Source organism: Mauremys mutica, chromosome 5, assembly GCF_020497125.1.
Source record: "Mauremys mutica isolate MM-2020 ecotype Southern chromosome 5, ASM2049712v1, whole genome shotgun sequence".
NCBI lineage: Eukaryota > Metazoa > Chordata > Testudines > Geoemydidae > Mauremys > Mauremys mutica.
Genome location: NC_059076.1, coordinates 32,321,253 through 32,347,950, shown reverse-complemented (window position 1 = coordinate 32,347,950; position 26,698 = coordinate 32,321,253). Strand labels below are relative to the sequence as shown.

Below are 26,698 nucleotides of genomic sequence, written 5' to 3'. Positions count from 1 at the left end.
TCGTTTAGACAAGCCCATAGCCTCTTAAGTGCCTAAATCACTTTTGAAAGTGGGACTTATGCTCCTAAACCATATAGGTGCTTTTGAACAATTTATGCAGGCTGTTTTTATACAGTTGATCACTGCCACCAGGTTAGATTAGTATCTGTAGAGAGCACAAAGCAAAAAGTTATGCTAATTCTTCAAAAGCGTTTGACAGACCTTAACTCGATTACTGGGTGTGCCAATATAAGAAAATGTCCTAAAATATTTTAACAGCATGTTTTTATAGTAGTGTTCTGTTCCCTAGAGACAAGCAACTGCAAAAATAAATCAGACTGAGCTGATAGTTATGTCTATAGTTAAGATCCTGTTTTAAAACTTGACACAGAAATATACAGGTTTTAGGAAAGATAGTGTTATCGACTGGTGAAAATGTAATTGTGAAGCTCAGTTACTAGCAATAAACAGGTTTTTTAGGTGATTAAATGCTGAAGCAAGGTGAGATGTTGGATAACCACAGCAGCCTTTGTGAGTATATTCTACCACTGTGAATATTGTTTCTACAATAAAAGACAAAAGATGGTTCAATAAACTACAATGTACAAATTGGTTTTTTAGGAGGTTTGGCCGTTCTTTGTTGGTTCTTTCTCTGACTTTCCACTGACATTACTTTGAGGATTAGATTCAAGTCAGTAAAGCTCTAATCCTCAAAAGGCTCACGCATATTCTTAACTTTATGTACTCTGAATAGTTCCACTGAAGTTGAGCACATGCTTAAATCTTTCAGGATTGGGGCCTATATGCTCAAAATGATAGTGCTGTATAGTGAATAGTTATTCAGTGGAGTGGATTAAATATTTAGGAAATTTTTTCTCTAAGTATTTGGCAACAGTTCTTATAGTTAAAATGGAGAAGGATTGCTATAAAGTCATAAGGGAAACAGCAATGGAATTATTTGTCATGGCAGAAAATGGTGGAAGCGGTTAAAATAATAATGCCAGTTAATAGATTAATGTTGCTGCCCTTTACTATTCCTGGAAGATTTTCCTTTTTTAACATTGAATAAAATTATTGGCATTCTTTGGGCAAATAAAAGTCTGTGTTTAAAAAAAATCCAGTGTACTAAGGAAGCAAGAGTATTGAAGATCCTGGAATTTTATGTTTGTTTGTTTGTTTTTAAAATATCATGTCATCTCTGCAATGTGCTGAACATGAATGTATATTTACAAGCAACCTTCCTAGGTAGAAACTGAGAATTGATTTTTTGGGAAATGGTCAGTCAGATACTGGTAATTCCTTTACTTATTTAAATGTTTTGGGGATGAGCTCTTAAGTTGCTTTAGTTTAGGATTTTGAAATATAGAATATACATATATACACACACACTTGCCACAGGTTAATAGAAATAACTACATTAGTTTTAATTTGTTGTTTTGGTGCAAGACTGTGTGTGTTGGCACTCTCATTTTGGAATCGAAGTGGGGTTTTTCAGTTAAGCACATTTAAATAAGAGTGTCCATATACAGACTCACTTAAATGACAAAAGGTGTGAATTAAAACTGATGTAGTTATTTAGGTGCAAGTTTGTGTGTAATTCAGCCCTAAGAAACATGTAATAATAACTGGTTAAAAAAATCTCTTTATTTGCATAAAGATAATATAGTATTAGCCTGAGATTGTTATTTTGGTCACAATTTTAGAGATGTTTGAGCGCTTCTAAAATAACTGGCAGAATAGATCATTATATGCATTTATCCACAAGAGGCTTAATTATTGAGGAACTCCAGCTGAGAAAGAGCATGGTTAATTAATTTTTATCTGAATGTACTGTCCGAAGGATTAATATTGGGGTAACGGGGAGGACACTTAATATCTGAAGATGGAAGGGAGTGGGATAATTTATTTGGAAGAATGAAATAATCAAGCCTTGTAGGTTCACCCTTTAAACCTCTCATCAGTTCAGAAAAATGTATTCCTCGGTCTTGTCTTATCGCTACTGAACATCCTTGCCTAACTTGAGGTGGGGGAGTTTTAGCAGTGTGCAAATGTGTTTGATTCTCTCTTGTAATATTGATAGTCAAGAGTTAAGAGTGGTGTCATTTAAAAATATGAAGGCAGAAGTGTTTCCATAGACAAAAAAACTAAATAGGAACACGATGAAGATGCAAAGAGAGGTTAACAGGAGCCTCTCTGGTTGATACAATAAACATGTGAAGGCAATCTTACCTTTCAGTATATGTACACAAACTTGGCAATAAATGTTCAAATGACAGGCTAATTAGCTCATTATAACGAACAAAAGGAAATTTCCATTGGCAAAGCCCAAGATTTTTGAAGAGCTAAACAAAATTTGAAATATTAATAAATTGAGAAACAGAATAAAACTGAAACTGAGTGATGAAGTTATCAATTGGTAGGTATTAAGGAGCACAGGGCAAGGAGGCAAAGAGGAAAATAAGGCAACAGATTGCTATAATAGATATGATACAATATCAACATGATAGACATGATATAATATTTTGTTCCATAGAGAGGAAACACTGTACACCAAGTAATATGTCCGTGTAATACACAGTAAAATAAATGTTAATTGTTACATTTAGTTATGTAGATTTACTACAAATCATTTTAAAAGGTTATTTGTAAATACAGTAAAGGGTATCATCCATCCATGTTGACAGTTCGGTGAACAATACTACAGAAGCCAGCTTCCCCATTGGAAAATATGGGTGATCAAAAATCTAACCTGTTGTATGTTTAGAAAAAAATTGGAGGGTCCCATTCTCCCTTATGTAGGAACAGCCCTGTATGTGTGTAAACTTGGCAAGTTTCAACTCACAGAGTTTCATTTTCCTGTCAGTGAAAAGGGAAGAGAGGAAAGGGTTCCATCTCTCTCCCCACAACAGGGTCCTACAGCAATTGTTGAGGTGGGTTGCCCAGGGCCTGGGCTTCAGGCGGAGAAGGTAGTGGAGGATGCAGATCCAATGGTGGATATCCTCACTCCTTCTGGACCGGCATATATTGCCCTACCCCTCATAAAGACCATTGCTGACACCACAAAAACCTCATGGCAGACCCCGGCTTCATTGCCCCCTATGCCTAAGCACCATGAAAGATGTTATTTTGTGCCATCCCGGGGCTTACTAGCACTTGTATACCCATCCTCCACCAGATTCCTTGGTCATGGACGCTGCTAACCAACGCGAGTGCCAAGGCTACCAACCCCCCTCTCCCCTCCCCCAAAAAGAATCGGGAGGCAAAACGACTCGACCTTTTTGGTAGAAAGATCTACTCCACTGGCAGCTTGCAGCCCTGTATTTCTAATCAGCAGGCCATTATCAGCAGGTACTGCTACAATACATGCAGGGCAACGTCAGTTTGCAGAGCTGCTGCCACAGGACTCCCATGCTGAAATCTCGGCCCTGGTGGAGGAGGGCAAGCTCATTTCCCGAGCTTCACTGCAGGCCGCTCTGGACAGGGCTGATGCGGCCACTCGGCCACCCACGTCTACTGGGATTGCCATGAGAAGGAGCTCCTGGCTCCAAGTATCAGGTCTACCAAACAAGGTCCAGCAGACCAGGATCTCCCCTTTGAGGGTGTGACTCCATTTTCCAAAAAGATGGATAAAGGGCTACATAGCCAAAAAGACTCAAGTGCCACCTTCAAATCGCTGGGCCTCCACAACCCTGCCATGCAGTGGAGGCATTTTAGGCTGCAGCCTCCTCCACGGTTCTGCCAACCGCAGAACCGGCAAGATGGCTCAAGAAGGAGAAACAGGAGCAGCAGGAAGAGGCTGCACCCATCCTCGGGCCAGGGCTCTGGCCCGTCTGAACCTTCATCTGGCCAGAAGCAGGCCTTTTGAAGGTGCGAATGAGGACGGCACACCAGAACTTGGACTGGATCCAACCCGCCTAAACGTCTCGTCCCTACTATCCCCTTTCTACCCTGTGTGGGCCTGTATCACATCGGACTGCTGGGTGCTCCGCACGGTAGAAAGGAGATTCTCCCTCCAGTTCTCTGCCCTTCCACCCATCTTCCCCGTCTCTCTTCAGGGACCCTTCTCACGAGCATCTCTTCATACAGGAGGTGCACTCACTCCTATCACTAGGAGCAGTTGAAGAGGTTGCTCAGGAGCTGAAAGGCAAGGGCTTCTGTTCCCGGTATTTCCTAATACCATAAGCCAAAGGTGGGCTCAGGCCCATCCTAGACCTGTGAGAGCTCAACAAGTTCATGAGGAAACTGAAGTTCCACATGGTCTCTTTGGCCTCCATCATCCCTTCCTTGCATCCAGGGAACTAGTATGCTGCCCTCGACTTGAAGGATGCATACTTTCATATAGCAATTACACTTTCCCATAGAAGGTATCTCAGGTGTGTGGTGAGCAACAAACACTACCAGGTCACAGTCCTCCGGTTCGGCCTGTCAGTGGTCCCGTGTGTGTTTACCAAGTGTATAGCAATCGTGGCCACCTTCCTATGCATATGCCAGGTACAGGTGTTCCCGTTCCTCAACCACTGGCTGATCAAGGGCCACTCCAGGGTCAAGTGGAGGCACAAGTCTACTTCATAAGAACAACGTTTAATGAACTGGGCCTTAACCTGAACATAGGGAAATTGACTCTGTCCCCTGTTCAGTGGATAGAGTTCATGGGGGCAGTGCTGGCCTCAACACACGCCAGGGCATACCTCCCGGAAGCAAAATTTCAGGCCCTAGGCAACATCATTCGAAGTCTCAGGCAGTTTCCCCCACCACAGCAAGGAATTGCCTGAAACTTCTAGGACATGTTGCCTCTTGTACCTATGTGGTGCAACATACCAGGCTCAGACTCCAGCCTCTCCAATTGTGGCTAGCCTCGGTGTATTGGCCAGCTAAGGACAGTTTGGACAGGGTCGTGATTCTGCCTCGCCTGGTCCTCGACTCCCTTCAGTGGTGGCTTGACCCGCAGGTAGTGTATGCATGGGTCCCTTCACCGGTCCTCAGCTGTCCCTCTCACTAGTGACAGACGCTTCAGCCTTGGGCTGGGGAGCACATCTGAGACACCTCAGGACACGAGGTCTCAGGTGGAACTCGCTCTCCACATCAATATCAGAGAGCTAAGAGCTGTGCGCCTGGCATGCCAGACTTTCTGAGTCCACTTGTCAAGCATTACCAGCAGATCGAGAGAAGTGATTATTCCCCTCTATTCAGCACTGGTGAGGCCACACCTGGAGTATTATGTCCAGTTTTGGTCCCTCCACTACAGAAGGATTGTGGACAAATTGGAGAGAGTCCAGTGGAGGGCAATGAAAACAATTAGGGGGCTGGGCCACATGACTTACGAGGAGAGGCTGAGGGAACTTGGGTTCTGTAGTCTGCAGAAGAGAAGAGTGAGGGGGGATTTGATAGCAGCCTTCAACTACCTGAAGGGGGGTTCTAAACAGAATGGAGCTAGGCTGTTCTCAGTGGTGGCAAATGACAGAACAAGAAGCAATGGTCTCAAGTAACAGTGGAGAGGTCTAGGTTGGAAATTAGGAAACAATATTTCACTAAGAGAGTGGTGAAGCACTGGAATAGGTTACCTAGGGAGGTGGTGGAATCTCCATCCTTAGAGGTTTTTAAGGCCCAGCTTGACAAAGCCCTGGCTGGAATGATTTAGTTGCTGGTTTGAGCAGGGGATTGGACTAGATGACCTCCTGAGGTCTCTTCCAACCTTAACATTCTATGTGTATCAGTCATGATAGACAACACCACGGCAGTGTTCTATATCAACAAATGGGTGCACACTCCTTTCCCCTGTGCCAGGAAGCCCTCATGCTGTGGGACCTTTGTGTAGCTCATTCGATACTCCTGCAAGTGTTGTACCTCCCAGGAGTATAGAATGAGTTGACGGACTGTCTCAACAGATCTTTTCACGGCCACGAGTGATCCCTATGCCCAGACATCGCGAACTCCATCTTCCAACGGTGGGGCTTTCCCCAGATGGGCCTGTTCGTCACACAACAAAACTGGAAGTGCTAGTAGTTTTGCTCCTTCCTGAATCACAGTCCGGGCTCCATCGCAAACGCGTTCCTCCTTCCATGGGGAGGCCGTTTCCTATATGTGTTTCCGTCCATCCCTCTCATTCACAAGGTGCTCCTCAAGATACGGAGGGAAGAGGCTTCAATGATATTGATAGCTCCAGCCTAGCCCCGTCAACACTAGTACACATCTCTCCTGGAAATGTCCGTGGAAGCCCCAGTTACCTTGCCACTCCTCCCGGACTTAATAACTCAGGATCACAGCCATCTCCAGCACCTGAACCTCGAGTTGTTGCACCTCACAGCGTGGAAACTTCATCTCTGAACCCCACAGAGCTCTCCTGGTCGGACCCAGTTAGACAAGTCCTCCTTGGCAATAGGAAACCCTCCACCAGGGCTACCTACCTTGCCAAGTGGAAGAGATTCTCAGTCTGGTTGGCGCAGCATCACTTGTCCCCGATGCTCACCTCTATACCACTCATACTGGACTACTTTCTCCATCTCAAGCACATCTTTGTCCATGTCGTCAATAAGGGTTCACTTGGCTGCCCTCTCTGCCTTCCATCCAGGTTGAGAGGGCCGGTCGGTGTTTGCTAACTCCTATGGTCAGCCGTTTCCTGAAAGGTCTCATCTGGAAACTGACTCCAACCTGGGACCTCAATCTGGTCCTTTCCAAATTGATGGGTCTGCCCTTTGAACCGCTGGTGACGTGTTCCCTGCTCTACCTGTCATACAAGGTGGCACTTCTGGTAGCGATAACCTCAGCCAGGAGGGTATATGAGCTCAAGGCCCTAACATCAGAGCCCCCTTACACCGTGTTCTATAAGGATAGGGTTCAACTCAGGCCACATCCAGCTTTTCTCCCGAAGGTTGTCTCCCAGTTTCACATCAACCAGGACAACTTCCTCCCTATGTTCTATCCTAAGCTGCACTTGAGCGGCAGAGAGCAGAGGCTTTGCTCATTGGAGGTCCGCAGAGCGCTAACCTTTTACACTGAAAGAACTAAACTGTTTAAGAAGTCCATTCAACTGTTTGTGGTTGTGGTAGACAGGATGATGGGTCTTCCAGTCTCCTCCCAACAAATTTCCTCGTTGATTACGTCCTGCATCTGTGAATACTATAACCTGGCAAAGGTGCCTGCCCCTCCGATCACAGTGCACTCCACTAGGGCACAAGCTTCTTTAGCTGCATTTCTGACGCAAGTCCCGATCCAGGAAATATGCAGAGCAGCAACGTGTTCCTCCATACATACTTTCACCATGTATTATGCGATTACCCAACAGGCCAGAGACAATGCGGCCTTCAGTAAAGCAGTGCTCCAGTTAGTGGACAGCTCTGACTTTCTCGTAACTGTTGTTCTTCCAGATGTGGTGTTCATGTCATTCCAATACCCACCCACCCACCCACCCCCTCTGTCGGAGTAGCCAGCAAGATGGAACTGAGAGGGTGGCAGGTTGGTAGGGCCTGGACCGACCTGACGGATACTGCTAGGGGGGAAATCTTCTGACTGCCACTCTCACACACCTGATTGGAATGGACATGAACAACACCTCTCGAAGAACAAGAGTTACGAGAACGTGAGTAACCATTTTTTTTTCTCTTTTGAAAACATTGTTATAGTATGGCAGCACTCACAAAGGCCTGGCCTGATTCAGCAAGGTACTTAAAGACACGCCTAACTTTAACCGTGTGAATAGTCTCGTGGCACTCAATCATGAATAAGGGTCTAAAACAGTGACAGATAATCTAAGTGTTTGAAAGTTCATTTTTGAACAAAGATAATATACACTCACTAACTCTGCAGTCCTACAAACATTGACAATTTACATAACTTTATGCTGCTTAGTATTCTAGTTAAATTCAACGGGATTACTTGGGAATAAATTTAAGCTTTATTTAGTAATATTTCTTTAGCAGTCTGAAGTATCGTAACCAATTGTTGGAGTTTTATGTTAACAGTAGTCCAACTGTAGCTCCACTGGTAAAGGAAGTACTTGGCAAGAACGTGAAATGATTATGCAGCATTAGTGAAGAAAAATGTGCCATCTATGTTTTATGGCTGGTAATCTGTTTTCAGTTTTACTTGTTTTTTGATACCCTGCTGAAGCAGAATTGCTCATCTCAGAAGTCTTTGAAGCACATTTTCAAATTTTAATTTTAACTCCGATCAGTACAGAGACTAGTTTAGAAATATGTTGAATTATTGAGGAGAGTCCTATATTATTTCTCTTTATTCGATTTTTTTCAGTCTAACGAAAAGATTACTAACATACTAACTGCTTTAGCAGCTTTCCTCTAGATTAAGAATCTCATTTTGAAAGTTACTGTAATATCTGTGGCAGATTATAAAGTATCAGAAAAATGGGTGACATTTATTCTGCCATACTAAACATACCATACAATGAAGGCCTTTGTTCTAGTTTTAATGTGCTTCAGTATCTATTTTACCATAGAGATTCAGGAATAAAAAATTGTTTGTATCAGTGCTTAAGAAGTGGGGAATGAAGTAAATGCCTCTCTTTTTTTTTTTAAATGTTCTAGAAGAGACTTTTTAAATTTTGTAATATGGACTATTACAGATTAATAGACTATTGTATTTATTCATTGTTCTGATGTAATAAAACGTATGTGATTTTGCTGGCTTCAACTTTTCAGAGTAAAATAATATGAGAAAGGCAAGGACTCCAGGCTTTCCCAGCAATGGCCTGGGACTAATTCATGTGATAACAAAAATGTATAAGACATGTAAGACAAAAGTAAAACTCCAGGCAGTCCTCAACTAAGTTTGATATGTGCCTCTCCACCAAAAATCTGACAGTACTCGATAGTGTTAATCTATGTTATGGGGAAGAAGTCACGTCAGTAAATTCAGGGATGAACTATTTAGTGTTTTCAGTTGTTTCCTCCGAGCTATCAAAATTTGTTCTGTCCTCCTTGTGGAGACTGAAGATAGTTCAGAACTGTTGGCCTGATCAGGTGATGGCTCATTTAGGGAACTTGCTAAAGATTTTGCCTTTGTCCAAGAGGCCAACTGAGCATGGTGTAGCCTGGATCTTGGCTGCTATCCTCCCGTATCAGGGAGTGCAAGTATCAGGGAAGTCATTGCATTGGTATTGGACAAACCTCATGGGATGTGGCCCTACCCCATTCTGCTCTGGGCAGCTGTCCAAGACCTGTGTTGGGATAGAGGATGCTGTTTTCCTGGAAGGTGTAGGAGTTACTCCTACAGGCACTTCCAGAAGTATTCTGTCTGTATCAGCATTGCACATGGAAAGTATCTCCAGCCACATGTGTGGTATCGTTCCATGCAGGCTCACTGTGGTCCCTGGAGCTGCAATATAGACCTTACCTGCAAGCCTCTGCGTGTGAATGACAGAGTGAGATCAGTTTTTTGCACTTTTTCCCCCTACATATCCTTCCCTCAATAAATATACTAGCTGGCATATTAGTGTGACATCTGTCTTTTAGGCAACTCCCTCTGTTACACAAGAGGACAGAAGGGGACAAGAACAGACTCTCAATGTGGCAAGCATCCTTCCTATGGAAGCTTAAGGGTTGTACACAAAAGAGATTCAGGCTTAAACATTCTGCAATCTGATCCTGCACTCCTGAAGTTACTGGGAGATTTAATATTGATTTCATTGGGAGCAGGATTGGACCCAAAGTGCCACCAGGTGTGGTTTTTGTGCCCCTTGAAAAGCAGACCTAGGTATGAGAAATTAGGTGAGGAGAAAAAAGGAGGGTGGCTTTTAATAAGTTTGTCCAGTTAGCGGAGTTCCAATCTTAGGCAACAATCTGCCTACTGTGTGAGCCTGCGTAGTAACTACACAAAATATTTAACCACTGGGTATGTTTTCCCTGCCTGTCTCTTTCTGAGATAAAGTCTAGAAGCTCAAAACAAATAATTTTGTGATCTGGCAAGTAGGAAAAATGAATTTTACACACACGAACCTGTAGAACTGCAATGGACTGTTACAAATGTTTGGTCTCTCTTCATTACTGTTCCTACTTTTGCTACAGCACTCCTACAACCAAGCTTTCATTCCATATGAAGGTTCTCCATGTGACCTAATATCTAGTTTGGGAAAAGCTTAGACTGTTGGATTATCTTTTGTTGTTTGTTGTTGTCATGAGTACAGTGCTTTATACTAATGGGAATTCAGCATTTTAAAATGATAGGTTATCAGATTCTGTAATGGGGACCAGATCCCACTATCAGTTACCCAGGTAGTCTCTGTCAGGAAGCCCATTACTATCTGCTGTAACCACCGGAAATAGAAGGATTTCTACCCTTAGATATAATTGAAGCTGCAGTTAGAAATCAGCTTTGGAATATAAATCCAGACTTGACACAGTACTCCCTGTTCCAGAAACTTTGCTTTATGATGAACACTTAGTAACTATAATTAGGGTTTACAACCAGCCTGTTGTTGGAAATATTGATTTGTTGACTAAAATATTGATGAGTAGCTTCTTCTATGCTGTGATTGCTTTTTCTGATGCTTCCATTAGTATCATGTGCCTGAGCTACTTTATCATCTTGAAAGTGTGCTCATTGAACATGAAATTCACCCCTCTTCACTCAAATCCCAAGTATTTAGGTTTTGCACAAGTAATTTCATGGAGCTGTCCCAGCTCTGCAGCTGCTGTTCTAACCCATGTGATAGAATGGTGACTTCTGGCCCTCTATGGCTCTTGTACAATGGTGTTTGTACCACTGGGTCTGCATAAGTGAAGATCCAGTTGCCCCCCTCTAATCTGTCCCATTTGGAGTTAGTGTGGAGCCCCCTTTAACGGTGCAAAGGTTCCCTGGTGGTACTGCTCCACCTGTGATTTTCCTAAACCCCTTTTGCTGCCTACTCCTACCTCCAGAAATACTGGGAGGTTTCCACAACTTCTTGTACCATGTCTTCACACTAGGATGAATTTCAGCTTTCCCTGTTGCTAGCCTCGCCCATTGTCTTCCCTGGCCATCTTTCAATAATACAAATCCCTTCAGTTTCTTTGTCTTTTGCAAAATACGTAATGGGTTGTAGTCTGCTCGTAGAGGTTATTCATGGAGGTTCAGTGGTTCTAAAGTCTTACTGGCAATGACTTTTCAATGAATCCACTGTATTCATTATTGACTATGTTAAAATATGTAACTCATATCAGGTACTGAATTTAATGAGTTCCTTTTTACATATACTTTTGACTTTTTTTTTCTAATTCTTGAAAGTAGAAACAGACGAGATGTTTGTAAATTGCAAGAGACAGTAATAATAGTATCATATATATCTATATTATATATGTCCAAACTATTTCCTGATTTTATTTTCTATCTGCAGGTCCAGCAAGAACAAAGAAATCACACTGTAGAGCCTGTTATAGATGACTGTAAAAAGATGGGGACTCTCTTTGGTGAACTAAACAAAAGGCTTATCAGCATAGGCTTCACGAGGATGTATTTTGGAGAACGGATTGTGGAACCTGTAATAATCATATTCTTCTGGGTTATGCTTTGGTTCCTTGGCTTACAAGCTCTTGGACTCGTTGCTGTTCTGTGCCTTGTCATTATTTACGTGCAACAGTAGAGTATGGTGAATGGCCTGTTGGATAACATATTACAACCATATCACCTTTCAATGGATTTGTGTGTTTAAGCAAAGAACACCGGCATATTAAAAGCTGCAGTTTTCCAAATCATGCTACACATTACATTTGTGAGGTTTCTACATTCAGACTAAAATTACATACGCATTTTTAAGGAAGTCAACAGTCCTAGCACATCTCCAAAGGGAATGAAAAGGATATACTCCTAATAATGGTACTGTCCAAAGTAACTTACTCTTTTGAAGGGCTTGTCAACACAGTAAGTTAGTACACGGCAAGCCAGGGTGTGAATCTACTGCACACTAGCAAGTCAAATGCTAACTCAGTGTGGACAAGCCCTGAGTGAGGGTATGTGAGCCATTGCAACCTTGAGGGCTCAGTCCTAGGTTGTCTTTTTATTAAATGTGGTATAAAAACACCTCCATCTGAATGGGGTCAGCCTCTCTTCTGTGGTGTGGCTGATATTTTGAAATGACGCTTGTGTAGTGGAAATGCCTCTTTGTTTTGAAGAGTACACATAACCATGAGATATATGTTCTGTTATCTTTACATTGTTCTCCTGTAAGCTTTTTGAAAGCTGGACTCATAAATCTGTTAACTAAATAAAAATGTGTTCCTCCACTGGCTTGCATGTGTGTGCGCACACATTCGTTTGTTACTGTAATGCCAGGCCTACATTAGAAAAGGGTTGTCAGTCTAGCTATACCGACATAACTGTACCAGCAAATCCTCCTCCGGTAGGCTTAGCTTATACTGGCAAAAAAGTACTGTTGCCAGTATTATTGTATCTACCCTAAGGCTTTTGCCAATATATAATTGTCAGGGAAAAAAAATCACACCCCTAACTGACTTTGCTGTGCTGGCAACGTTTCTAGTGTAGACCAGGCCTAGGTCTACTTACATGTGCTTGGCTGTGGCCATTAATGCCTTTTTTTAAATATCAAAACAGTTCTCTTCGAGGAAATAATTTGGGGACTTTGCAAATAAATATAAATCCCCACCCCTGCAACTACTATTCCAGCTAATGTGCTTGAATACTGACCACAGCCCCTCTACACATCATATGCAGGAGGGTTGTATTACTAGTATTAAATGTGGATCTATCAACTTTGATGATGATTCTGATTTACTGCAGTTTGGGCCCAATCCTAACTTAGATGCAAGCTTTGCTTGTGCAAGCACAGCAGACGCAGGCCCTAATGTAAGATATGAGCAATTACGCAAGTAAGATAAGTATAGATAGATTTCAACTGCAGTCTTACTCAGGAATTTTTGGTGTTTGATTTGGAAATATACCATCTTAGAGATTCATGTTGTAAGCTGAAATATCAGAGAATAAGATATAATATTGTATAGAGTTTTAAAATAAATCTGTAAAATCCACTTTGATAATGTAGGATCCAATCCTGAGAAGTGCTGAGCAGAGGAAAGGCCAGAGAAAATCTTCACTAAATAGGCTAACAATTTAGCACTGCTCAAAACTGTATTTATTTTAAATACAGAATTGACCCTATCGTATGCATTTTTTCATTTCCATTTGTTTAAATAAAGCAGTTTACAGTTTAAGATGTAAGCATTTGAAATGCTACTTTCCATTAGTTTTTTGCAAATATTTTTGGATGGACAAACCTTAACCTTGTGTAGTTTTTAGTTGTTTACAAACTGTAGGCTTAATCCAAAGACCATTGAACTCAATGAAAACAATCCCTATTGCCCCAATCCTTAAGTTAACTAGGTCCTTAGGAAGATTCTTATGTCCACATGGAGTCCTGTTGGATTCCATGGCCTGCACACATTGATCCAGTTGCAGGGCCGATGGAGCCATTCCTTGTAAACTTTTCCAGCCATTGAAATCAATTACTATTTGTGGTTTTAAGCACTAAGGCCCCAATCCTACAACACTTTATGCATATGTTTACCTCTATAAGTAGCCCCACTGCATTAATGAGACTGTTTGCATGTGGGAACTTAAGCTCAGCTGTAAGTGTGTGTCGACTGGGCCCAGGTTAAAAAACTTATCAGTCTGTACATGAGTAAAATAAGTATACTGATGACATGGGAATACTGTACATCGTAAAATATTCATAGATGTGCTTTACTCAAACATTGCTGGAAATCTGGATTTCCAAAAGCTAAGCATAAATACAATTTGAATTTAATGGCAGGAGCTCTCGACCCACAAGTGCCTAAGGATAAATATTTAAAAATTCTTTTAAAAATAATGTAATATACATAGTATGTTTGTGTATTGTTTGTGTATAGTTGTGGTTTTGTCTGTGTATCTATATATGTATATATGGGCTGTATTACAAAATGTGCTTATTTTTTACACGTCATGCCTTTTTCCTCCCATACAAGTTATTATTCAGGACATTTCATCCACACTCTTTTGCTTCGTAGGGAAAAGGTCAGTGTCTTGTAGGATAGTCCCTGTTGCTGAGACTCTGTGCACACAGACTGTGTTGTGATGCAGAATACACTGATTTCCTGAAATGAAAGGAAACCTTCCATTGTTTTGGAACTTAAGGAATAGCTGGCCAAAGGTGAGGCTGCTTGGTCATAGGTACAGAAATGAAGTAGGGAAGACAATGTAGTTACCTGCATATAATTTGTTGTCTGTGCATGTTAATGATCACAAAGAACATGCATATAATCATCCCAGCAGCTCTCCTTCCCACACATCATGTACCACACATTCGTGAAAGGTGGTTCTTTACACTTGATTTTAGTTCAAAAGGAGTGTCACCTGTGTCTGTCCTCTTTTTTGAAGAAGACTATATCCTGCCCTACAAGTCTTTCATATCTGCATTTTTATGACCCTAAAAAAACCAAACAAGCCCCCACATAAAAAGTATTTTATACAGGATTGTCTGCCTTTAATATCTATATGTTACAGCATTTCCCTGCCCTGTTTTGGGTTTTTTTTTGTTTTTTTTATTTTTGAGAGTGAACTGGGGAAGACGTTCCACTATATTGAAAATGGTTTTAAATGAGCAACATAACGGAACAAAGATGTGTATCAAAAGAAAATGTATTGTCAAATTGTGAGAAAATGTATGAGCAGCCTTTGCATTGCTTCTCCCCCCCACCCCACCCCCAAACTACAGTTTGAAGTCACTGGGAGTTTTGGACTTGCAAAGAATGCAGAAGAGAGTCCCTACTCCAGAAATAAAGGGTGAATGTAAATTTTGTTTGGATACAAGGGGTATAGTCTCATGCTGAAAATCATTAACATGAATACAGACGACTGTCAGTCTCTCTCTCTCTCTAGTTCTAATTACGTGTGTCTATGTATGTTTGTATACAATGATTGTATAAAAGAATTACATCATCCAAATTGACATTAAATAATGAAATATGTAATCCTTATTGGTCTTTGGGGCAGATGATAAGATTTCTGTAGAACTATTACTGTGTCTCCAAAAGAGCCTTCAGATGCATAAATGTTTGAATTACTATGTACAGTAAGGAAACTGCACATACAGCAAAGCTGGTAGAACCTCATTTGTACTGAAAATTGACACATTGAAACTGTCCATAAGGGGGAAAATGTTGTTTCCTGGAGATATTTGTGTGAAATAAGTCTTATTGAAAGCACTTTGTTACTCTTTCTAATAAAATGTATTCTGTCCTCACATGAATTTGTTTTTCCCCTCTGTGTTGTTCTCTCTTACATTTGGAAGCAGCAAACTGATTAATAAAATGTATCTGATATGTCTTGATAATCCACTGATTTCAACTGAATTTAATATTATTGTAAATCAGCTATGGAAGAGTACACAAGTGCTCATCAGTGGACTGTAGCAGCTGTTGGTAACTGCATACAGCATCACATAACTATATGTCAAAGAATATAAACTGTCTCATTCCAAAAACCTGTGTAGTCTCGTTACAGCATCAGTGTCTGGAGGGTTTTCTGGTTAAGAGTGCAACCTGTGGAGGAACTAGATTTGGTCAGTAGCATGAGAGATACTTAATAAGCCCATAATTTGTAGACCTCTAAATAGACATTTTTGTTTAACGCTCGTGAATGATACACAGCCCAAGACATACTGAAGTGGATCCACTTCAAACAGTTCGTTCTCTCTCATTCCTCAACCCAGAAGTTGTTTCATTTCAGGCCATTCCAAAAAATGCACGTCTCTACCAGTGGTTCTCAACCAGGGGGTATGCATAGTCGATAGGTAGGCAGAGATTTTACAAGGGGTACAGCAACTCACCCTAGATATTTACCTAGTTTACAAAAGGCTACATAAAAAGCACTAGTGAAGACAATACAAACTAAAATTTCATATACACAATGCCTTGTTTATACTACTCTATATACTATACATTGAAATGTAAGTGCAATATTTGAATAGTTTCAAAAGGGAGGGTCTTAGAAATACTCTAATCGGTATGGTTATTTCTAATGCACTTATATACTTGGTGTCTATTGTAAGGTAATAAAGGTGGAAGAGGTTCATGTTTCACCACAATACTCTGAAAATCCAACCCTTCCTTTCTGTCTCAATGATGAAAATACTTGTTCACACCCTACTAATTTCCCATCTTGATTATTGCAACTTCTCTCTTATCTGGCCTCCTTGACTCCTCCTTGACCCTCTCCAGAGCTTATGTTCCTCACTCTTCTATCAGGCCATATCATAGTGCCCTCTTGCTTACCACACCAGTTGTAAACTTCCTATTTCCCTACACGTCTGTCTCAGCCTACCTCTTGGATCTCATTTGTTAGCTCCTTTGCTCCATCAACGACAGCCTCATCACCACCTTCTTTCCTTCACCTGTTCCCAGCTTTGTGCCTTCTCCATGCTACTTCATATACATAGAACAACCTGATGCAAGTTCCACAGACGCTAATTTTACTGTTTCCATTGTCTTCTCTGCTCTAGCTTTATACCAGAGAGGCATATGGAAGAGAAGCCTTCTTACAAAAAGAACTGAAGGCCTCATTTCTTAGCGTGTTTATCTTGTCTGTGTCTGCCTTCTAGGGTGCAAACTCCATGGGGCAGGAACTGTATTCATTTGTGTCTTGGACAACCCTGATTACATTTTTGGTGCTTAGCAAATTAATGCTGTCAGCTGCAGTGTTTAAAAATGTTTTATGAAGTGCTTGCAAAATATTTCCTCAGAGTGAAGAAAGTGAAGAAAGTGAAAGAATAGAATCATCTGTCCAAGGGAAAGTTGTTTTAGAAGGTTAAAATATTTTGGGTCAATGGGAGAGAATACCTTTCTGGTGAGGCAGTTGCTGACCTATGTCCAGCTGCAGATGAATTAGCTGCTTTCCAATCCACCACCAGCTACCAAAGCTAATGGGGAGAAAGGACGATCTCACCCTACAAGACCCAAGGAATCAATGAGGTCTGTTTTAGCAAGATGCTGATGGCAGCTTGAGGTGGAGGGGCATGGAAGAGGGAGGATTGCCTCTCCGCTGTCCAGGAATTGGTCCAACGACATTAAAGGGAGATATAGGGAGAATTAATACAGGATTGAATGCAGGATCTAGGATTTGTTAATCCTAGATTATGCTAATCCTGTTTCATTAATCTTGTATTTTGCTTTCTATCCTGGGTGTGAGAACAACCAGGTGGTGTTATTGCTGGTCTTTGCTTCCCAGTTTGTGCCCAAAACAATCATTATTTGCAAGAAATTTGTGTGTCTGCCTTTCTAACCTGTCTTTCTGTGTCCTCTGTCAAGGTACTTTAAATATACCCATTACTGTGCATCTATTTTAAAGCATTAACAATGATTGAGCTATTCTCCCAAACCTCATTTTTAGGAGCTGAAGTATCATTTGTGCAAGGAGCCAATTCATCACTGGGAAACTGCTGTTGGCTTCCCAGCAAGGGAAAGAACTGATTATTTCAATATGACTGTAGCAGTTTGGGCTTCATAGAGGACTTCTGAGAGTACTATGGAGAAGAGCCTGTTGGAGCCAGGGCCAGCTCCAGAGCCCAGCGGGGCAAGCTCCTGCCTGGGGCGGCCCTTTCCCGGGGGGGCGGCAGGCTGGGCCGGCGGACCTGCCGCAGTCATGCCTGCGGGAGGTCCACCGGAGCCCCGGGAGCAGCGGACCTGCCGCAGGCATGACTGCGGAGGGGACGCTCGGCCGGCGGCTCCAGTGGACCTCCCGCAGGCATGACTGCGGACGGTTCGCTGGTCCCGCGGCTCGGCTGGACCTCCCGCAGGCACGCCTGCGGCAGCTCAACCGGAGCCGCCGGACCTGCGAACCGCCCGCAGCTGCGGGAGGTCCAGCCGAGCCGCGCGACCAGTGGACCCTCTGCAGTCATGCCCGCGGGAGGTCCGCTGCTCCCGCGGCTCGGGGGCGCCTCCCGGGCATGACTGCTTGGGGCGGCCAAAAACCTAGAGCCGCCCCTGGTTGGAGCCATACGAATATTCCAGGACAGGAGGTGGACATCAGCCTTCCTAAATTCATTTACAAAGACTACCTGCTTGGGATAATTATTTCTGCTTTTTAGTAAATCTGTATTCTTTTTCTCACAAAAAAAAACCCCAGCTTGTCTCAAAACAACACAGCCCTGCCTCCCTCATGTACTTGCAACAAAGGAAAATATAATGGGTAACAGTTTCAAAAAAAATGTTAGGAGCCAAAGTCCCATTTTCAAAAGAGACAAGCACTCAGGAATCTTGGGGCTCAGCTACACGAACATTTAGTCTGGGGCGAGCGGAGGTGTGGATCTAACCTACACTAGCCTGCCATGGTCTAACTGTCCATCCTGCTGCCTCACACTGATAGCTTGTTAATGCATGAACTGTTAACATGTGCCAGCAAGGTCCACACAGACAGACTGGGAGAAGCTAATGTGAGGAAGATTCATGCCTCAGTTTGCCACAAACTAAATGTTTATGTAGATAAGCCCTTTGTCTTGCTGACTTTCTGTGAGACTCGAGCTCCCACTGGCCCAAGTTACTTTTGAAAATGGAATTTTAAGCTCCTAAATCACTTACATTTTTGAAAATTTTATCCAAGTGAAGCTAAATCAACAGTTTCATATCTCTTTAAAAATCTATAGAATCTTGATCCTAAAAGAACACTACTTCCCCCTCCAAATTACTAATTCTCAAAGAGTGGGAAAATATAGGCAGTGTTTAAGGAGCACTGGTGCAGGTTACAGTAAAGCATTCTGGCATAGCTATCTTAATGCTATCTTATGTCACACACTAAAACGAGTTCTCCAACATGTCCTTTACAGTCACTTTGTGTATCTATGCATCTTGTAAAAGACCTCGCTAGAGCTGACATCAGCCAAGTACTTGCTTTCCTCAGGCATTTCAGCCCTTTAAGCTCAGGACTCTATGTACCTCCTCCCCAGCTGATCTTATTTTGTCTGTAGGCAGCTGAACTCCACAAAATGGGCCTGCTTTTCCCTAAAGAGAGTGGAAATATAGTTCTAGCAAACTGCATTCTTTTCCTGGTCTTAATAGGATTAGTAAAAGCATATGATGATGATAACATTTTTCAATAAGAATAAAGCTTTCTCTGCCCTAAAGCTTGAACTTATTTCAATAAATATCTTCTACAATTACACTGTTGCTGGAAAAAAGATTTAACAGCCTTGATTCTATTACCTATCTCTGATTTCTAGCCCTCTATTTACTTATGCTAAGTGGTGCTGTTCAGTGTCACCCAACATAATTAAATATTATTCTAAGTTGTTTGTTAATCATGATTCAGAAATTTCAACAATCAGAAAGGTAAAAAGGAAACTATTTGGCTCTGTTGCATTTTCAGTGAAGCGTTACCTAATGCCTCATGCTTGGTTGATTCTTATTCCATCTATTCAAAAACCAAACACAAGTTACTGCTAACTGACCCCTTTGTTATCTTAACGTTTAAATTGCTCCCTTATTTTTCCTATCTTGTGCAGTAGCCATCACCATTCGGTCCACTCTACACTTGTAACAGCTACTGTCTTGGGGAATTCAATTCCCATATAGGGGCTGGATTTGTCATGGTTATAGCACAGTTGAATAAGGCAGCGGAGGCAGGATTGTATCATAATTTAAGTGTTCCTAAACTGTGCTTCAGCATTGGACTTTATCATTTTTCTGTCCTGTCTACAATGCAAGTCTTAGGCAGGTTTTACCTGTCTTGCATGAATTCTGTGTTATAAGCATGTGATGGTTAGTGTAAACAGGACCTTAAAACAATAAGAACTTCTTTGTGTATTGATTGCCATCTGCAGTTTCCCGTAAGACTGAGCAATGTATCATAATGGCTTTTTTTTTTTTTTTTTTTTGCAGGAATCAGCAGCAAATAAGCTACAAAATACTTTCAGGTGAAAGTAATCCTTCACTAATCATTACACTCTGCTGCTCTATTCTTAAATTTCTTTCAGGAAACTTAATTCTCTGTTATTAGAACCTTCATTTAGATGTCAAAGTTGGTAATATTGTATCTTTAGTGTTAAATAAGGTTGCTCTTGTCTCACACACAGGCAGGATGATACTTTCTCTGAAAGCTGCTTTAATGCCTCCTTATCGCCTTTCCCACTATTCTCTGGGAATACAGACTGTGGAGGAAAATTACTTCAGCTCTCCTTCAATAGAAGTCAGTCACTTTCACCACCAGCTTCTGGTAGTGCTCATTATGTTCTCCTCTGTAAAAGCCCCAGATTTCTCAGGGGGAAACTCAGAAAGCATTCCACTTAGAATCAGGTCTGTGTATGTACAGATATATACTCTGTGTATTTTATGTGCTTTATTACTGCTATTTAAAAACTAATTTTTGAAAACATTAGTATTTGTTTGAGTTCATCCCCTGCTGTTTATTTCCCATATACAGTCACAGGACCACATTCATCCCTGGTGGAACTCCTCAGAGGCCTATAGCATTTTCTGCTGAGAATGAATTTGGCCCATAGCTGTAGATGCTACTCAGGCAAAACTCCCAGGGTCAAATTCAACCCTTAGTAGAAACAGCATAATTCTATCTATTGCCTTTATTGGAGCTGCTGATAGTTAAACCTAACAGAATCTGGCCTTGTCCTTGAGTAAGAATTTATCCTGATTAAGTTAGGTCCAGACACTGTTTGTTACATTTATGACCCTCTCTGCAGCAACCAGTTGTGCAGTCACAAACACAGCCGTATGACTTTAGACTGCCACAGGAGCTGATAAGAAACCAGGGTCCTAATGACTAATGCTTTACAAATTTTTCCATTAAGTATTGGCATTCAGTGTCGGAAATTTCCACTCTCGCCTCACTTGACACAGCTTGTGCTTTCATTACCATATTCCTGGCATTTTGTATACACAGGGGACAGGTTTGAGAAGGGCTGACGTTTGCTCTCTGAGTAATGTGCACCTGGCTCCAAAGCAGCTCTGGATGCATGGGCATTCTAGGGTGGGCAGAGTAGAAGCCAGGCAAGGGTGGACCAGAGGAAGGAAGGGGTGTGGCTGGGACAGGTTTACATCCTGGCTATTCTGTACCCCTGCAAAGACCCACGGGGCGTGCCGTGATTGGGTCCGGGGAGCGAGTTATTGCTGCTCTCAGGGTTGCCTTAGTCTGTGCCAAAGGCCACACCAGCCTGCAGCCTCCGTGACCTTGAATAGGAGACACAAACTGAACTCCTGTCCCTCTGCTGGTGCCTACATGGAAATGATTGTGGCTTTATATTGGATGTTACTGGGACTATAAAACGTCTGGCTGGTGGTTTAGGATAAATCTTTTGCCAAGTGCATATTTTCATGGATTAAAATAGAATGACCTTTAACTCGAAGCAAGGAGAGGTTATGTAAAAACTTTTTCCTTTAAGGCTTTTTAAAGGACTTTTGAAGGCTTTTAAATCATTTTAGTTTCTCAGCTAAAGGAGTTGCATTTAAAGTTTAAATTTTAAACCATTCGTTTAAAACAAAACACAGAGAATCCTAAAATAATCCTACACCCCCAATAAAATCCTGTAGTGTCCATACATCTGAAATTTGTCTGCAGAGCCTCTAAAGCTACACAGCTACAGGCTTCTACCTCTTACAAAATGACAAGATAAGGGCAAATAATTGCATTTATGGGGTTCCCAAGTCTGTATCCATCCCAGGTGTAGAAGCATAGACTCTGTACCCAGTTGATGGCAAACAGGCTCATGGGATTGATGCTGCACCTGCCTTGACAATTTTTAAATGGCCCTTGTGGCACAATCTTAATATTTCATTGCTGGACTCTGAAAAGCATCTCAACTCAGAGAGAAAGATGGGGTACGTTGGACTGAAGAGGTACATGAATACACACAAAGTGTATGGAAGGAAGATGGTGTCTCCCTATTCTGGGAGCCCCACCCCACCTTCGCTCAACAATTTTACACCCCACGTTGAGCTCTGCAGATTCCTGCAGAGGCCTGTTATTAGTATTAGTCATGTAGAGCATGGGATAATTCAGCTCACTGCACAGGAGGCATGTCCAGCCTTCTGAGGCCTGAGTGCCCCAGAGGGTCACGTAGAATTTATTCTGGATAGATTTCAGTATTGAAATCCCCCTCAAAAATTGTTTTTTTTAATTGCTGAGCTCTAAGGTAATTTGAAGTGTCATATTTAATCTCTTCTGTCATTAGATTTGTTTTAATGCATCTATTCATATATACTTTTGAGTGTCTTTTATATTAATTTTTAGTACTTATACAGTGTCTTCTATTTAAAATATATGATCTTGGAATATGTGTGAATTAACTACTTGAATACCAAATTGTCTCCCAAAACATTTGAAATATCAGATGAAATGGAAATTCTGATTTTCACTTATCTTTATTTAGCAATTACTTTCCTAGCTTGACTCAACATCCATGTCACCTCAGTTGGAGACTGTGTGAGGTGCAGCTCAGGTTTCATTGTCCTGTGATGTCATGTTTTTTGTCCTTTAAAGACTGCCAAAGTCAACCTGCAAGAAGAGGAAAGCCAAGACCTGATATTCCTAAAGTAAAAAAAGAAAAAAATCTTGAATAGTAAAAAACTAAACTTGAAGGTTCTCTGTTGTCATAAAGAAGCAGTAAGCACAACTCTGTTTTTTTCATTTTGACTATGCTATTCATCTTGAATATACTGTGTAAAGATCTGGATGAAGTTTTAGTAATAACTTCACTGACTCAGATGTAGAATGTCAGATAGCTAAGTGGAGGATTCATGGCTTACTATTTTAAAGAGTGCAAAAACCACTTCACTGCTGTGGCTGTAATCTTAACCTGAGGAAGGACACGAGCAGTGGAAATGTCTTTGATTTTTTGCCCTCTCTGACTTCTGTAAAAAGTCTTCATCTGTGTTTTTTTTTTGTCTTTTCCATTCTGATATTGTTGTGTATATGCATAAGTGCTCTGGGGCTTATTGTATCCTCGTAAAACAAAAATCAAGTTGCCGTATGTTCCGTTTCTTCAGGAAGCAAAATGTAAATCAAAAACTTTATAGCTCATCTGGCTGCTAAAAATGACTGCAATGGTACCTTGGATGCACTGGGCTCACTGATGGTATGGAACAGTCGTGAGGCATGGCATGGAAACTATATAACAGTCAAAGATTGTTTCATAAACCCCATGACTTTCCGGCCAAACACAGGTATTCACATAGGTTGTGTTCAGCTCCCAGCTTTTCACTGACAGCATTGCGGGCTCCAGTCCCATGATGACGTTGGTTCCACTAATAATAAAGGTACCTACATAACTCCTCCAGTAGGGTTCACATGGCACATAGGTCTGATCAGAGAAGAATTAACTCATGTTTTTAATCCTGTAACATATGCTGGAATTTGAAGCCAACATGTCCCACAAAGCTGCTGTTCCCGCACTGCTCTCACCATCCACACCTCTTGTAGTTCACATACTACCCAAGATAATGTACCGTTGCCATAGCAGACCTGTTGGTGCTTCCCGGTGGGGATATAATCACATTTGCCCTCTGTGTGCTCTGCTTCCTTTCCCGAGGTGATTTTAGCCCCATTGTCCTATGTTCATTGCATAAGCATAAGGGTTGACAGTGTAAGTACAAATAACTAGGCTTAAATAGCAAAATAAAACTGACATAGCAGGAAATTGAAATGTTCTGGCTAATACTCTGGTGTCTGGTCTCCACTGTGCACATTAAGGACTGGAATTGGAGCCATAGTTCAGTTTCCTGATGATGTCACGTTGTGGTTTTGAACATAGCTGTATGTATTTAGTCCCTTGAAACCATCAGATCAAGAGTTCCTGCCATTAGCACGACTGTAAACTGCATTAGAGCATCCCACTGGAAAAATCAAAACTCCTGCTGGCTAATGGTTAATAATGTTTCAAGGGTAGTCTGCTCTCTGCCATGCATCCTGATCATTATCTTTGTATACTTATTCCTGCTTCAATATCTTTATCAGCTGAGGTGTGCAAAATTCTACCTCTACAATTTACAGATTTATAATATAGTTATTACTGCTGTGACTAGAAAATGAATTGTAATACTTTTATCATGGACACAAACTATGGTTAAAGCTTAGTAGTGCCCCCCCTAAGAAGGCTCACTTGCTGATTTTTGTTTCCATGGACTCACAAACTGACTTAAAGAAATCAAGGCCACTGTGTTATTGGAAATGTTGACACCTTAGCTCTCAATTCTGAATGTCTCCTATTTGCCCATCAAGGCTTAAAATGTAAAACCATTTGTGTGAAATATCTTGTAAAGTTCATGTAGGATCTTACTTCTTGCCTCATATGTGTTCCATTTCACAGAACTGAAAATAATACGTCTACTTTTGCATCTGTGCACCACATTTCCTAGTTTTTCATTCAAAATTCTTAGCCCCAGTTGTAAATTTGGGCCTGCACACACCTCCTTTAATACATCTTCTCATCCCAAAGCATCTTTACAGACACAGGGAGAGGTACAGCACCACCATTCATTCCTGTCCATGGCTTATTCCTCCCTGATCATGTCCGGCCTGATCATGTCCCTACATAAGATGGCCTGATAACTAGTCAGTAGTCAGCCTGTAGGTCTGACTGACCTTGGTTGCATTTGCATTACTGTCTTTAGCATCCTATCATCTATTTGTCTTCTACAGTGTCCCCACCATCATAATATTTTCCATTGCAGTCAATCCCATACCCTGACTTCACATCATACTCTTTCTAACTTTTTTTTTAAAAATCATTCCACTTTACACCTGCTATCATCCAAAGAACTCTCCTCTCTACTGCTGCCAGCCTTCTGATGTTTCATTTAATATATCTGCTTCCAAACCATAGAGCAGGAATCGGCAACCTATGGCACGCTGCCTGTCAGGGAAATCCGCTGGTGGGCCAGGTCAGTTTGTTTACCTTCAGCGTCCGCAGGTTCAGCTGATTGCAGCTCCTTCTGGCCACAGTTCGCCATTCCAGGCCATTGGGGGCTGCGGGAAGCGGCGGCCAGCACATCCCTTGGTCAATCAAAAACCAGACTGACCATATTATTAGCAGTAAGAGGCATAGAAGGTCACTGTTGGATGTTAGAGTCTATAGGAGTGCCGAGTGTGGCAGCGATCATGAGCTACTAATGGGAAAGATTAACTAAAAAGTCAAAGAAAAAGACAGGTGCAACTGGAGCCAGATTTGATTGTCATAAGTTAAAGGCTAGCTCTCTGAGGGAGGTATACAAGAATGATGCTTCGAGGGTGTTTCGGTCCATTAATCTGCAATGAAAAAGAAATCTCACTACAGACTGGATTGGTACTGTTCAAGGAAGCAATACAAAATATGGTGGAGGAAGTTATTAGAAGGCATAAGCAAACAAGGAAAAGCTAGACAAGTAATTAAACAAGAACATTACAGGAAAAGTGTAAACAATCCAAGACTGCTGGAAAGATCGAAGAAATGAAAGTGTTGCAGAAAGCAGTGAAGAAATCACAAAGATTGCACAAGCAAAAGATCTGGAAAGATGAAGTTCAAGAGCTAGAGGAAGGGTCAAGAAAAAAAAAAAACCAATGTACCCAAAGGTTAAGTTATATGGAAACACAGTCAGACCAGCAATACAAGCAGCAAGAGAGACTACCAGAGAACTGACAACAAATACCAAAGAGGTGCTGGAAGTATGGAAGCAGCATTTTGACCAAGTGTTGAACCCTGCCATTCAGCCAGATGCAAGCAGTCTAGACATGCTAGATGAACAGTGCAAGGCAAAATGGTTATCAGCACTGAACCACCATCAGAAAAAGAAATAGAAAGAGCAGTGTGGCACTTAAAAATGGGAAAGCTACAGGAATAAACAATATAATAGTTGAGCTGCTAAAATGTGGTGGGACAAGTGCTGTCAAGTATTAAAGAAAAATATATAAGGTATGAGAGCAAGAGGAGGTACCAGATGAGTAGCTAAAGGCAAGAGTTGTACGAATCCCAAAGAGAGGAGATCCTGTCAATCCAAATAATTGTAGCAGTATAAGCTTATTATCAGTACTGGGAAAAATCATTGTGAAAGGAATTGTCAACAGATTAAGGCAAGTTTTAGAGGAAATGGTAGACAAGGAGTAGTATGGCTTCAGACAAGGACAAAGTTGCATTGATCAGATATTTGCTCTTTGAAAAGTGATAGGGAGAAAAGTCAGAATCATAGGACTCGAAGGGACCCTAAGGGGTCATCTAGTTCAGTCCTCGGCACTCATGGCAGGACTAAGTATTATCTAGACCATGTCTGACAGGTATTTGTCTAACCTCCTTAAAAATCTCCAATGGTGGAGATCCCACAACCTTCCTAGGCAATTTATTCCAGTGCTTAACTACCTGTCTTCCCCATCTTCCTTGACTTTTTGAAGATAATCACTAATGGCCCAGATATGTCCTCACTTAGCTCCTTAAGTATTCTAGGATGTATTTCATCTGGCCCTGGTAACTTGAAGACATCTAACTTGTCTAAGTAATTTTTAACTTGTTCTTTCCCTATTTTGGTTTCTGATCCTACTTCATTTTCACTGGCATTCACTATGTTCAACATCCAATCCCTACTTTCGGTAGAAACTTTGTTCTTTGGTGAAAACTGAAACAAAAAAAGTCATTTAGCACTTCTGCCATTTCCACATTTTCTATTATTGTTCCACACACACACATACATTGAGTGAAGGACCTACCCTGTCCTTAGTCTTCCTCTTGCTTCTCACGTATTTGTAGAATGTTTTCTTGTTACATCTCTGG

General features: G+C 41.5%; 1 protein-coding gene across 1 annotated transcript in view; it reads left to right on the top strand.

Moving 5' to 3' along the window:
* The window catches only part of FAM241A (family with sequence similarity 241 member A), a 31,039-nt gene extending 15,834 nt beyond the window's left edge, over positions 1-15,205 (top strand). Inside the window, exon 2 of the mRNA XM_045019892.1 lies at positions 11,306-15,205. Coding sequence (XP_044875827.1) covers positions 11,306-11,551 — 246 coding nt within the window. The 3' untranslated portion in view covers positions 11,552-15,205. The remainder of the gene's footprint in view (positions 1-11,305) is intronic.
* Positions 15,206-26,698: the final 11,493 nt, after the last annotated feature.